The sequence below is a fragment of the Coregonus lavaretus genome (assembly GCF_964263955.1).
Source record: "Coregonus lavaretus genome assembly, chromosome: 37".
Lineage (NCBI taxonomy): Eukaryota > Metazoa > Chordata > Actinopteri > Salmoniformes > Salmonidae > Coregonus > Coregonus lavaretus.
In genome coordinates, this window is record NC_140024.1 from 2,734,586 (window position 1) to 2,747,723 (window position 13,138).

Sequence of the window (13,138 nt, forward strand, 5' to 3'; positions counted from 1 at the left end):
ACAAGACCAGGGTGCTTGCCTACGGAGCTGTGAGGGGAACGGCACCTCCGTACCTTCAGGCTCTGATCAGACCCTACACCCAAACGAGGGCACTACGTTCATCCACCTCTGGCCTGCTAGCCCCCTTACCTCTACGGAAGCACAGTTCCCACTCAGCCCAGTCAAAGCTATTCGCTGCTCTGGCACCCCAATGGTGGAACAAGCTCCCCCACGACGCCAGGACAACGGAGTCACTGACCACCTTCCGGAGACACTTGAAACCCTACCTCTTTAAGGAATTCCTGGAATAGTATAAAAGTAATCCTTCTACCCACCCCTCCCCATAAAAAAAAGTGGTTGTCCCACTGGCTATCATAAGTTGAATTTACCAATTTGTAAGTCGCTCTGGATAAGAGTGTTTGCTAAATGACGTAAATGTAAACGTAAATGCAAATTTCACAGGGGGAAATTATACAAGTCCACCCCCTGGTGGCTAAAGGAGGTACCACATGAGCAGATAGCGAGTGAAAGATTTATCTTACTTTCCCTGATGACTTGATTCCTTTGGCCAGGGAGAGGTAGACTATCAACCAGGCCAGCAACAGGCAGCCTGCGAGGGGCCAGCGGATGTCTCCAGGGTACTCTATCCCTTTGGAGATGTGTAAGACATTGTACCTATGGGAGGGAGGGAGGGAGGGAGGGAGGGAGGGGGGGAGGAGAGAGAGAGAGAGAGAGAGAGAGAGAGAGAGAGAGAGAGTTATTTCAGATCTGACATTTATTATTCCTACATATCAATCAACAGCGGGAAACAACAGTGTCTATACAGCCCAATAACTGTGGCCTAATTCTGTTAGAAAGGAAACCAACATTTACAGTATAGTATGAGAAATCACAAGCATCATCAGCCAGCAGGCCTACTTCAAACATAGAACCTCTCTGTAACTCTGATGAAAGTTTTATTTTTTAAATATATTTTTTTACAATATTTGTATTGAATACTTTTTTAGCTGCTGTATTGTTTGCGATGAGATCTGTGTACACTACACTATATCCTGTGCATATGACAAATAAACGTTGATTTGACTTACTTGAAGTACTCCTCGCTGGGGCTGACGTAGGTTTTGTTATCCGGATAGGTCATGTTAACCAGTTTGGTCAGGTTTCCAATGGCTTGAGCCGACAGACAGAACGAGCTGTTCTTTATAGAGGTGAAGTTTTTATCATGAAGGATACACGTGTCTGTCACAACCAGAAACCAACATATGTCAACCAGGACAGACAGACAGGTTTACATACACTGTATCGAATCAGAGAAAAAAATACATCTCAACAGGGACAGACAGACATCTTTATAATCTGTTTTAAAACTGTATCAACTCTCATAGTTTTCTCAGGTGGTGGGTATAATGTAGAATAGATACTTGCCCAGCACACTGGTTCATACACCGAAAACAGTGATCTCTGCCATGCTTTACCATACTTTACATATTACTGTACTTTTTTACATACTGTACTTTACATACTGTACTTTATACCCATTACAGGAAATGTCCTCTATTCTCAGATGAAAGCCATTCACCCACTGTATGGATGAAGCATGTTTTATATGTGTAATGGTTATTTTTCTTGTAACAGAACTGTAAAAAAAAAAAAAAAAATTGCCTATTATGAAATAACCTTTTCCCCAATATTTTTTCAGATTATATCAAATGTATTTTACGCTTAGAATAAACGTTGAAACGTTCAGCACGTTTGACAAAGAGTAGATCTAATTTCGCTTTGTATAATCATCATACGTTTGTTGTATTACTAATGAAAGCTACACAAGGATACAGAGGAGAGAGACCAGGGAGAGTACAGTTACTGTAACTCTTACTATGACCAAGAGAGGGCGGTCTGGCGCACACTGCGGCACTGCAGCAACTCCACTACAGTAAATGTGTCAAGCAAGCAACTTTTGTGCTGAATTCACTCAAATGCAATAGACAAAAATGGCATTTTCTTAATCAAATTTCGATTTTTTCCTTGCAACTGGGAGTTAATATTCCGGTCATACTGCGAGCCTTTCTTTTAGCGATTGATCTTTTAAAAAAATAATAATAATTATATAAATATATATATATATTGTAACCCAATGCAACCTAAAAAAAACAATTAAACATAATTGCAACAGTGCAAAACGAATTTGTCTACTTAGCCTACACCTTACTATTGAAAATTCATATTTTGTATAACTGCTTTTTGCTCATGATATGTTTAGAGTAGAATAACGATATAATCAGAAAAGCCTACACACAGTTGAAAAAAGAACTTGAGACCCACAGAAGAAATATACAAATCAATATAATAAACCTAGTAAGCAAAAGCAGCACTTTTTGATGTATATGAAACTAGAAAACAATGCTTAGAATAGCCGGTCACTCTACACTATAGGGCAGGTTACAGACAGGGACCTTAGCTGATGGGTGCGTTGCGCATTGCGCAATGGTGAGTATGTGAATGTGTGTGTGCGCATGCATGAGAGTGTGTGTGCGTTCTGGCGCATTGTGGTCTTACCTAAGAGAAGCATGTCTTTGTCCTTACAGTCAAACGTGTTCCACTCGTTCTTACAGTTAGCCCATGGCAGTGAGCCCTTCAACGAAGCGAACAGGTAGTACAGTGTCCAGCACATTATAATGTTATAGTATATGGCTATCAAGACAGATATTATCAACATGGCAATCCCGCAACCTAAAATAAATAAATGAGACGAAATATATCAATTACTCTTAAGCAGGCAGAGGAGCTTGATCAAAAGTAATTATATCATAATAGGTAGTTATCATTTTTTCTGAAGGTAGTGTATGTTACACGTTTTAAATATGTTACTTTATGAGTTTGGATCGCAGCCTGTATATGCGCAGTTTACCTTGTAGAGCCGGGATGGCTTTCCACACGGACACCGGGCCCTGGCTGGCAAACTGACCCAGGGAAACCTCCAATAAAAAGATAGGGATCCCGGCGAGGCACAACATTATCAGGTAGGGGATCAAAAAAGCACCTATATACACAGGGAAACGGGGAAGCATTTCAAAGTAGCGCACAGGTACAAGTGAAAAGTGATTCCTCAAACTTGGCTTACATGATTTAAAAAGAAGGCTATAACAGAATTAATTCGACTGCCTTTCTCATGAATAAAGAGATTATGTATGGCAGGTAATAATGAAATAAATGTGACATATCTATATGTGTTATACTTATTTGCTTCCCTTGCATGTAGCCTAATTAGTTGTATTAGGTAGCTAGAATATAATAGTGTATAGAGTGTAGACCAAACTAAACTGAAATGAAGATAGGCCAAGTAATAATAATAAAATAATATAAATAATATTTTATTTACAGAAGTGATTATCAATCATAAAGCCTAAATTATTTAACAAAAATCCACGAAAAAGACTAGTCTCCTAGACGCTGAAAAATTATATGTTAGCTAGACGCTTTCTATAAATGTTTGGAAAACGTATCATAAAAAGTCGCCCATTCCTTTAGAGAAGAAAAAGCAAACAAAAAGGAAAGTGAAGAATATGTTTTTCGACACTAATTTCAACTCCAATCATATATCCTAGCAAGTGAATGAATTCAAGTAATGTATTTTCGTTTGACAATGTTAAAATACATTAAGCATACTGTTGTTTAAACAATGGCAAAACAAAATACAAATCATCCAGGATAAAAACACAATTAAGTCTCCTTACTCCCATTGTGTTCCTCGAATTTAATTGAATCGTCAATTTCGTTCATATCAATTATGCGTGATGTCAAACATCTAAATCTATCATTGTGGAGCAATGGAATATCTAAGTCAAATAACACTGATCAGTTTTGGGATAAGTTTGATTTCTTTTCCGCATTTAGGTGCTTGTGCATTTACAACTGTAGTGACATTTGCAGTGCAGGTACATTCTCAACTCAACACTTTCCTTACCTCCACCATTTTGGAAGGCAAGGTATGGAAACCTCCACACGTTTCCCAGTCCCACGGCATAGCCAACCATGGACAGGATGAAATCCAATTTATTAGTCCAGTTTCCCCTGGCCTTATTCTCATCTCCACTCTCGTCCTCGTCTTCCTCCTGGGGAAAACAGTGGATTTTAGTGCTAGGTTTCATGTACATTAAATAACCATATTGGACTTCAATTTAGTATAGCCTATCATTAAAACGTCTCAGATCCCGAAACCCCCTGCCTTACTGGGCGAATGATTCGTTTCGTTATTCGATCTATCAAATTAGCCACAAGTATAGGCTATTTGCAACAGTCAGAAAATACAAATACAGCCCGCTTCAACACACATAATAATCACGGGAATAACACTATTTGATTGATGCGAGCATTTTAAAACATGACAGGACAAATTCATATGAATATTCATAAATACAGATAATTCAAATTTCCTCATTTCTGATTCCGCGCCAAGAGGGGTAGAGGGAGACGAGACCAAGCTTATCAATGGAACACTGTCAGGCAGGCGCGCGGGCGGGAGAGGAGACCCGAGTGAGAGGAGGGGAGAGTGGCGAGGAATGCCCTCGCGGGGATTGGAACAATGGGCAGAGTCCGCAGCCTTATGTAACCCATTACCAAGCGCTGTCATGGGTTTACCGAGACCAATCCCAAGAGAGCATGATTTCTATCCCTCTTTCTAGCTATACCTGACACACGGAGCAGCGCAGTGCGGGGGATATACCATTACTGTATGCTGATACACAAACAACCATCTTACAGTAGGCCTATTCCTTTATCTCACTGCAGTGGGAAGATTCTGTCCATTCAGCACTTTCAGGATGACGTTTTAGACCAACTTTTGTTGACAGAATTGATTCAAATACGTAGCCTATTCTAGCCGAAGACAGAGGGTCAGAAAATCGAAATAGATAGCCTACCTTTTTCGTTCTATATTTTGATCATTTCCTACAATAACTGGGAATTCTTCTAAACTATTATATTGGTGAATTCTAACCCTGATTCATAGACAATTGCAACCTCTAGTCACTGCATCTGGCCATCGCAAATGGAAACTCACTTGAATAGGCTATATGGCTCATATTCTCAAATCACCCCTCAGCAGCAGTCTCCAGTGCTGGACAATCTCAGAAGAAGTCCCATGGGACCGTAATTACAACTTCTCCTCAGCCGCAACGTCACCCCCACCTCGGCTTCCTTATCAGTGAAAGACCCGAAAACACCACAGCCAATTCTCTATCCTAATAGGCAATACAGGTTGCATGTCATATAGATCACCATTCACTCCAAACCGCGGTTCGTCTTGTAGTCCAGAAACCCTCCTCTAAGCTCTCCTGACCCAGGTTGAACAGGCGATCCTCCCCGTATAGAAACAATTTGTTTGAGCCCACTTACCCCCGTCACGGCGCCGGGCTGAACAGACGTGTTGCCATCTGCGCCCAGAATGATGGTGGTCTGGCTCATGGTGGTCCAGTTGCCCGATGCAGTGTTTTGCTCCCCGGTGGCCCTAAGCGGGTCCCCGTACTGGACAGGGATACCCCGGGCAGCAGAACCACCAGCTGAGCTGGTAGAATCCTTACAGAAGGCCGAGTTCGTAGCCACGGATCCAGGCACCGCCGGAGCGGCGTTTTTAAAAGTCCCATAGACTTTACTGACTTCTCCCGGTTCTCCCGGTTTATTTTCCGTGGGACATAAAGTTTTGCTCTCGTTAGATGGTGCTGGCTGAGGGGCCGGGTAAGCGGCGGACGTTTGGTTAAGGGCATTATCCGGTTTATTTGCTGAAACTCCCACCGCTCCCTCGGGCTGGTACAACGGGTTAAAACCGGTAGGAGCATTGGCCGGCTGTTTGGTCATCTCTCTCTGGTCGGAGAAATCCTGCAACATGTCATTTACAGATGAGGCTCAGCACACAAGACAAGGGGTAAAAAATCATATAAAAGGCTATACAAACAGAAACACTTTAAGATGCATTTACCAGGTCAGTGTTAGCACGAATAGGCTATGAATTGAGAATTAGATTATTTTAGCGCTATTATTTTCAAATCAAACCAATAGGCTAATCACCTACAATAAAAATGCAGCAGTGGTGGGTGTTTCTGTAGTATTTTAAAAGCCCTTTGTCGCATGTTTTGGCTCCGCTGCTCCGGGCTTCAGATCACAGTCTGCGGGGGTTTGCTTCTCCTGTTCCCCTTTACTGCGAGATTCTTTAATTTTACGCCCCATTTCCCCCATGTCATTCAGCTCCACACAGCCACTGATTTTTATGGGCAATAGACAAGCTGCCGGGCTCTTGACAGCTCCCCTCTCCCTGGCAGGCATGTATGATCACCGGCATCAAGCTACAGCTCTGAGAGGACCCGGGCGTGCAGAAATACAAATTACTATCTCCGCATATATAGCCTAACCAAGAGGAATCAAAGCAACATAAGAGAACACGGGATTTCTAAACACAAACATGCTACATTTAGGTTGAAGTAAAAAAAAAAGGGGAAAAATAGATACCGTTTCTGCGTGTTTTATCTAGCACCTTGCATTTGGCTATAAAAATGACATTATCTGATTTCGTTTCTCTTAAAATGAAAACAAATAAATTCAATAAAAAATAACCCTACTTGAAGTCCTTGAATGGAAAAGATCGAACGAAACAAGTATTTTTCGATTGAACTGAATGCATATTTTGCTCAGAGATTGCCATGTGAATGCGAGTTGTGAAAAGTTTTCGTGTGTGGAGCAGCGCTATGCAGCTGGATTTCAGCACCATGGACAGCGCACAACTCTGCTACTGAATGCAACCCATTATCAAGCGTGCAGATTTAATCAATGAAAATATTTCCACAAAACGAAGTTAGGCTGCTTCAACCATTTAGATAAATAATAATAATAATAATAACTTGTATGACAAATGTAATGTAGAATAAAGATAATAAAGAAAGTATGTAGCCTACTCACCATTTGTGAAGAAGCTTAAGACGTGCTGACGCTGAAAGGCTGAAAAACAGCTGTAAAGAGAACTGGAAGTAGGAGTGGATTTGGCCGTGCTTAGTGCAAAGCTTTCTATACCTCAGTGGGAAAGATCGGGTTTGCGTCAGTGCGGAGCAAGGTGCCCTTCGCTTGACATTTTCTTGATAATAAGAGTTTGATAAATCATTGGCCTTGGATTCTGATTTTTAAAGCGACACCGAGGCGAAGACACGACGAAACGAGCGCATGTTGTCCACGCACATGCCGCTCAGTACGTGTTTGGACTGACTCATTCACCAGCTGATTAATAATACACTTTTCTCTAGGGGATGTGTAAGTACATACGCGCTAGGGATAATTTGCATGTAGGCCTACATACATTTTGGGGAGGAAGAATGCATGCAGCACTGCAATTCGTGAGAGAAAATGTACCATTCGTGGGAGAGGATTACATTGATGGGGAAACTATTTCGTTAGATGGTTTCTATTTTTGCTAGACTATGGGGTTTATTGTGTTGTAAATATGGCTACTTTAAGTTTATGCTATTGAACATGTCTTAAGAAAGTAATATGTTGAAAACACTGGACATGTAGCTTAACATCTAGTATCATATATAACTTATTTAGCCTACATTTTAATATTAGGATCACATATAAATACATAGGCTACGACATATGATTATCAATATTAAAAGCAGATTTTTCGTTTCCATAAAGCCTGTGTCAGTAAATGTTTTTAACAGGCTATACAGTTTGGGCTAAACTGTATATTTAACAAAAATTATAAATATCCACCATAACAACTATTTACACCATTTCCCTTGTACAAATATGAGTGACGTGTGACAAAAACTGCAGACTACTGCTAAGTATTTTTTTTAAAGCCTCCAGGCTATATATAGGCTTTACTACGCTTCAAGGAATTTAAGCACACATGCGATATAGGGTTATACGTTTCTGTGTGCGTCACCGAGACAAGCCCTGATTAAGTGTAGAAAAAAGTGGGCGAGGTCTTCATGAAACGAATGAAGCTACTACCCAAGAAGGACACTTTTCTTTAACACGTGGTCATTGAGGTATCGCGCTACGCTGGAGGCTTTGGAACTTTCCCAGCACCACAAATAGCCTGCCCTAAAATACTGCATTGCGCACGGCATTGTTCAGCTTTCTCTTCCTTATTAAATAAATAATAATAATAATAATATGCCATTTAGTAGACGCTTTTATCCAAAGCGACTTACAGTCATGCGTGCATACATTTATTTGTGTATGGGTGGTCCCGGGGATCGAACCCACAACCTTGGCGTTACAAGCGCCGTGCTCTACCAGCTGAGCTACAGAGGACCACTGTAGCCCTAACTCAAGATTGGTTCATTCTCGTGCGCAAAAAATCCCATGAGCATCATATTTTGTTGTTATTTAGACAACTGTTACGCAACCAACCCAAACCCTTGAGAAAGATACAGAAATAATCAGAATAACACACAACCCAGCAGAAACGGTCCACCGACCTCGCAGTGTCTTTAAATGAGCTCTTCACTGTAGCCCGCGTGCCTTATTAAATGTGAGATAATCACCTGCAACGCTTGCTGCGCCCGTGGGGCCCGCGCCCCTGTTAAATCTGGGCCTCTACAGATAAGGGCCTCGCGCTGCTAAATTAGCTGGCTGCTCCAAGGTTTAATTACTTTGTCAACAGAGAACAATTGTAATTGATTTCTGCCCCTCTTTCCTTGTACTTCTCACACCTTCCTCAAGACACAGAATGGGAGAGGGCAGGAAACAGACTACACTCTAAGAATAAATGGTTATTCAAGGATCCTTTTTGAGTTGCCACTGTGGGGGAACCTTTTTGAAAATTTTATTTGAGGAACCTTTTTAAAACGTCCTTCAAGGAAACTTTTTTAGGAGGTATGAGTACATTTTTAAACCCTTTTATTAATAACGATATTTAGCAATAATAATAATAATAGCCTAATAATAATAATAATAATCTATAATCACACAAAACATCCATGGGTAATTGAAGAATATTTGTCAAAAGTATATACATATGTTGACATTTGAATTAGGTCTATTAAACATGAAACAACAATAATAAATATGAAAACAATAAATCCAAAACAAAACAACAAGCCCATACTTTGGAGTGAACACTTTTTTAAATGAATGGATATTATCCATATATCCCATAAATATTATATTATGAAAACTTAAGATCTTGAAGTGGTCATGGTGTTACTTTAATGCCACACCTCACACATGGAAATAATTGATTCGTGCTCATCCATTATTCACCCTACTCAACACAAGAAGATACATACATTTCACAGGAGGTGTGACAGCAAAGTATGCTGTAGTCAAAGTTCAGATTTAAACCAATTACATAACCATTGGTTACCAACCACCACAGACAGATGAAGGCATGGAGTTCCATAGTCTGGGTGATGCCCTGGAGAACGCCCTGCTGCCAAAACAGTACATGGATTTGGGGATGGGGATGATGGATTTGGGGATGATGACATCAGAGGAGACTGGTGGGAGGAGCAATAGGAGGACAGGCTCATTTCTGGCCTCCACTGAAGGCCCGGCACTCTTTCTTGCCTTATCTTTTGGCTGAGGCATTTGGTGAACAATGACTGTAAGAAAACATTGTTTGAAGTAGTCATATTTCAGATAATCTGTAAGCAAGACAAGTCATAGAAATCAAGTGGCGTTTGCATGTATTTGAGCTATTAAAGTTTTGTTGGTGACCTGGTATGCAGAAATCACTGAGCGGAGCTATAATTCTACAATGCAACATACAGTGCCGTCAGAAAGTATTCACACCCCTTAACTTTTTCCACCTTTTGTTGTGTTACAGCCTGAATTTAAAATGGACTAAATTGAGATGTTGTGTCACTGATCTACACACAATACCCCATAATGTCAACGTGGAATATACAGTGCTATGAAAAAGTATTTGCCCCCTTTCTATTTTTCTCTACTTTTGCATATTTGTGATACTGAATGTTATCAGATCTTCAACCAAAACCTAATATTAGATAAAGGGAACATAAGTGAAGAAATAACACAACAATTACATATTTATTTCATAAACAAAGTTATGCAACACCCAATTCCCCTGTGTGAAAAAGTAATTGCCCCCTTACACTCAATAACTGATTGTGCCACCTTTAGCTGCAATGACTCCAACCAAATGCTTCCTGTAGTTGTTGATCAGTCTCTCACGTCGCTGTGGAGGAATTTTGGCCCACTCTTCCATGCAGAACTGCTTTAACTCAGTGACGTGTGGGTTTTCAAGCATGAACTGCTCGTTTCAATTACTTTTTCACACAGAGGAATTGGGTGTTGCATAACTTTGTTTATGAAATAAATATGTATTGTTGTGTTATTTGTTCACTTATGTTCCCTTTATCTAATATTAGGTTTTGGTTGAAGATCTGATAACATTCAGTATCACAAATATGCAAAAGTAGAGAAAATTAGAAAGGGGGCAAATACTTTTTCATAGCACTGTAGTTTGTAGAAGATTTTAGAAATTAATAAAACATGTAAAGCTGAAATGCCTTGAGTCAATAAGTATTCAACCTGTTTGTGATTAACAAATTCCATAATAAGTTGCATGGACTCATTCCATGTTCAATAATAGTGGTTAACATGATTTTATAATGACTACCCCATCTCTGTACCCTACACATACAATTATCTGTAAGGTCCCTCAATCAAGTAGTGCATTTCAAGCACAGATTCAACCACAAAGACCAGGGCGGTTTTTCCAATGCCTCGCAAAGAAGGGCACCGATTGGTAGATGTGTAAAAATAATAAAAAAGTAGATGCTGAATAACATCCCTTTGAGCATGGTGAAGTTATTAATTAGGCTTTGGATGTTGTATCAATACACCCAGTCACTACAAAGATACAGGTGTCCTTCCTTACTCAGTTGCCAGAGAGGAAAGAAACTGCTCAGGGATTTCACCATGAGGCCAATGGTGATTTTAAAACAGTTACAGAGTTTAATCGTAGTGATATGAGAAAACCGAGGATGGATCAACAACACTGTAGTTACTCCACAATACTAACCTCAATGACAGAGTGAAAAGAAGGAAGCCTGTACAGAATAAAAATAAACATGCATCTTGTTTGCAACAAGGCACTTAAGTAATAATGCAAAACATGTGGCAAATAAATTAACTTTTTGTCCTTAATACAAAGCGTTATGTTTGGGAAAATCCAACACAACACATCATATTTTCAAGCATGGTGGTGGCTGCATCATGTTTTTAGTCTGCTTGTCATCGGCAAGGAACAGGGAGTTTTTAGGATAAGAAATAAACAGAATACAGCTATAAGCACAGGCAAAAACCTGGTTCAGTCTGCTTTCCAACAGACACTGGGAGACAAATTCACCTTTCAGCAGGACAATAACCTAAAACACAAGGCCAAATCTACTCTGGAGTTGCTTACCAAGATGACATTGAATGTTCCTGAGTGGCCTAGTTACAGTTTTGACTTAAATCATCTTGAAAATCTATGGCAAGACTTGAAAATGGCTGTCTGGCAACTTGAATAATTTAAAACATAATAATGGGTGCATATTGTACAATCCAGGTGTGCAAATACTTATGTAAATGAGATATTTCTGTATTTCATTTTCAACACATTTGCAAACATCTCTAAAAACATTTTTTCAAATTGTCATTATGGGGTATTGTGTGTAGATGGCTGAGAGAAGAAAATCTATAATCAATTTTGAATTCAGGTAACAAAACACAATGTGGAATAAGTCAAGGGGTATGAACACTTTCTGAAGGCACTGTACAACCTATGGAAGTTGTGCTTAGAAAGAAATGCACTCACCCATGGCTCTGCGCCCTTGTGCTTTATGCACAGATATCTTGCGAATATCTTTCTGCCGATGGCTCTATACTCCCGGCTGTCCTCTATGTTTGGGAATTTTGAAATGTAGACATGGACTGTCTCCTCTACTAGTTTACTCCACACAGCATCTATTTCTTCCTCTGTCTCTCACTCCACATTCACACAGACACATTAATTCAACAGATATATAAAAATGTCAAAACGTTAGCTAGCTACAACAAGTCAAAATGTCATTGCTCCATGTCCATCAGCTCAGTTCTTATAGCCCTGGTGTGATATGGTGCCATATGATGCCATTTAGTGGTGTAGCGTGGCCGACTTTGAATGCAGCAACTAATCATTCTCAAATTCATTCGAGGCTAATTCATTGTTTGAATCTACACCACCGTTCAAAATTTGGGGTCACTTAGAAATGTCTGTTTTCAATAAATAAATAAAAATAAAAAGTCAATTAAAATAACATCAAATTGATCAGAAATACAGTGTAGACATTGTTAATGTTGTAAATGGCTATTGTAGCTGGAAACGGCTGATTTTTTATGGAATATCTACATAGGCGTACAGAGGCCCATTATCAGCAACCATCAGTCCTGTGTTCCAATGGCACGTTGTGTTTGCTAATCCAAGTTTATCATTTTAAAAGGCTAATTGATCATTAGAAAACCCTTTTGCAATTATGTTAGCACAGCTGAAAACTGTTGTGCTGATTAAAGAAGCAATAAAACTAGCCTTCTTGAGACTAGTTGAGTATCTGGAGCATCAGCAATTGTGGGTTCGATTACAGGCTCAAAATGGCCAGAAACAAAATAACTTTTCTTCAGTCTATTCTTGTTCTGATAAATGAAGGCTATTCCATGCGAGAAATTGCCAAGAAACTGAAGATCTCGTACAACGCTGTGTACTACACCCTTCACAGAACAGTGCAAACTGGCTCTAACCAGAATAGAAAGAGGAGTGGGAGGCCCCAGTGCACAACTGAGCAAGAGGACAAATACTTTAGAGTGTCTAGTTTGAGAAACTGACGCCTCACAGGTCCTAAACCGGCAGCTTCATTAAATAGTACCCGCAAAACACCAGTCTCAACGTCAACAGTGAAGAGGCGACTCCGGGATGCTGACCTTCTAGGCAGAGTTGCAAAGAAAAAGCCATATCTCAGACTGGCCAATAAAAATAAATGATTAAAATGGGCAGTCTGAGATATGGCTTTTCTGAATTTGAAGAAAGAAAGAAAGAAAGTTCTTTGTTTCTGGCCCTTTTGATCCTGTAATCGAACCCACAATTGCTGATGCTCCAGATACTCAACTAGTCTCAAGAAGGCCA

General features: G+C 40.0%; 1 protein-coding gene across 1 annotated transcript in view; it reads right to left on the bottom strand.

The window, feature by feature from the left end:
- LOC311111697 (sodium- and chloride-dependent glycine transporter 2-like) overlaps positions 1 to 5,862 on the bottom strand; it is a gene marked incomplete at both ends in the record, with an annotated part of 43,031 nt that extends 37,169 nt beyond the window's left edge. The window contains 6 exons of the mRNA XM_084154491.1: positions 522 to 654; positions 1,068 to 1,218; positions 2,536 to 2,709; positions 2,888 to 3,019; positions 3,944 to 4,091; positions 5,374 to 5,862. Of these exons, the coding sequence (XP_084010617.1) occupies positions 522 to 654; positions 1,068 to 1,218; positions 2,536 to 2,709; positions 2,888 to 3,019; positions 3,944 to 4,091; positions 5,374 to 5,862 (1,227 nt within the window). The remainder of the gene's footprint in view (positions 1 to 521; positions 655 to 1,067; positions 1,219 to 2,535; positions 2,710 to 2,887; positions 3,020 to 3,943; positions 4,092 to 5,373) is intronic.
- Between the last annotated feature and the right edge of the window lie 7,276 nt (positions 5,863 to 13,138).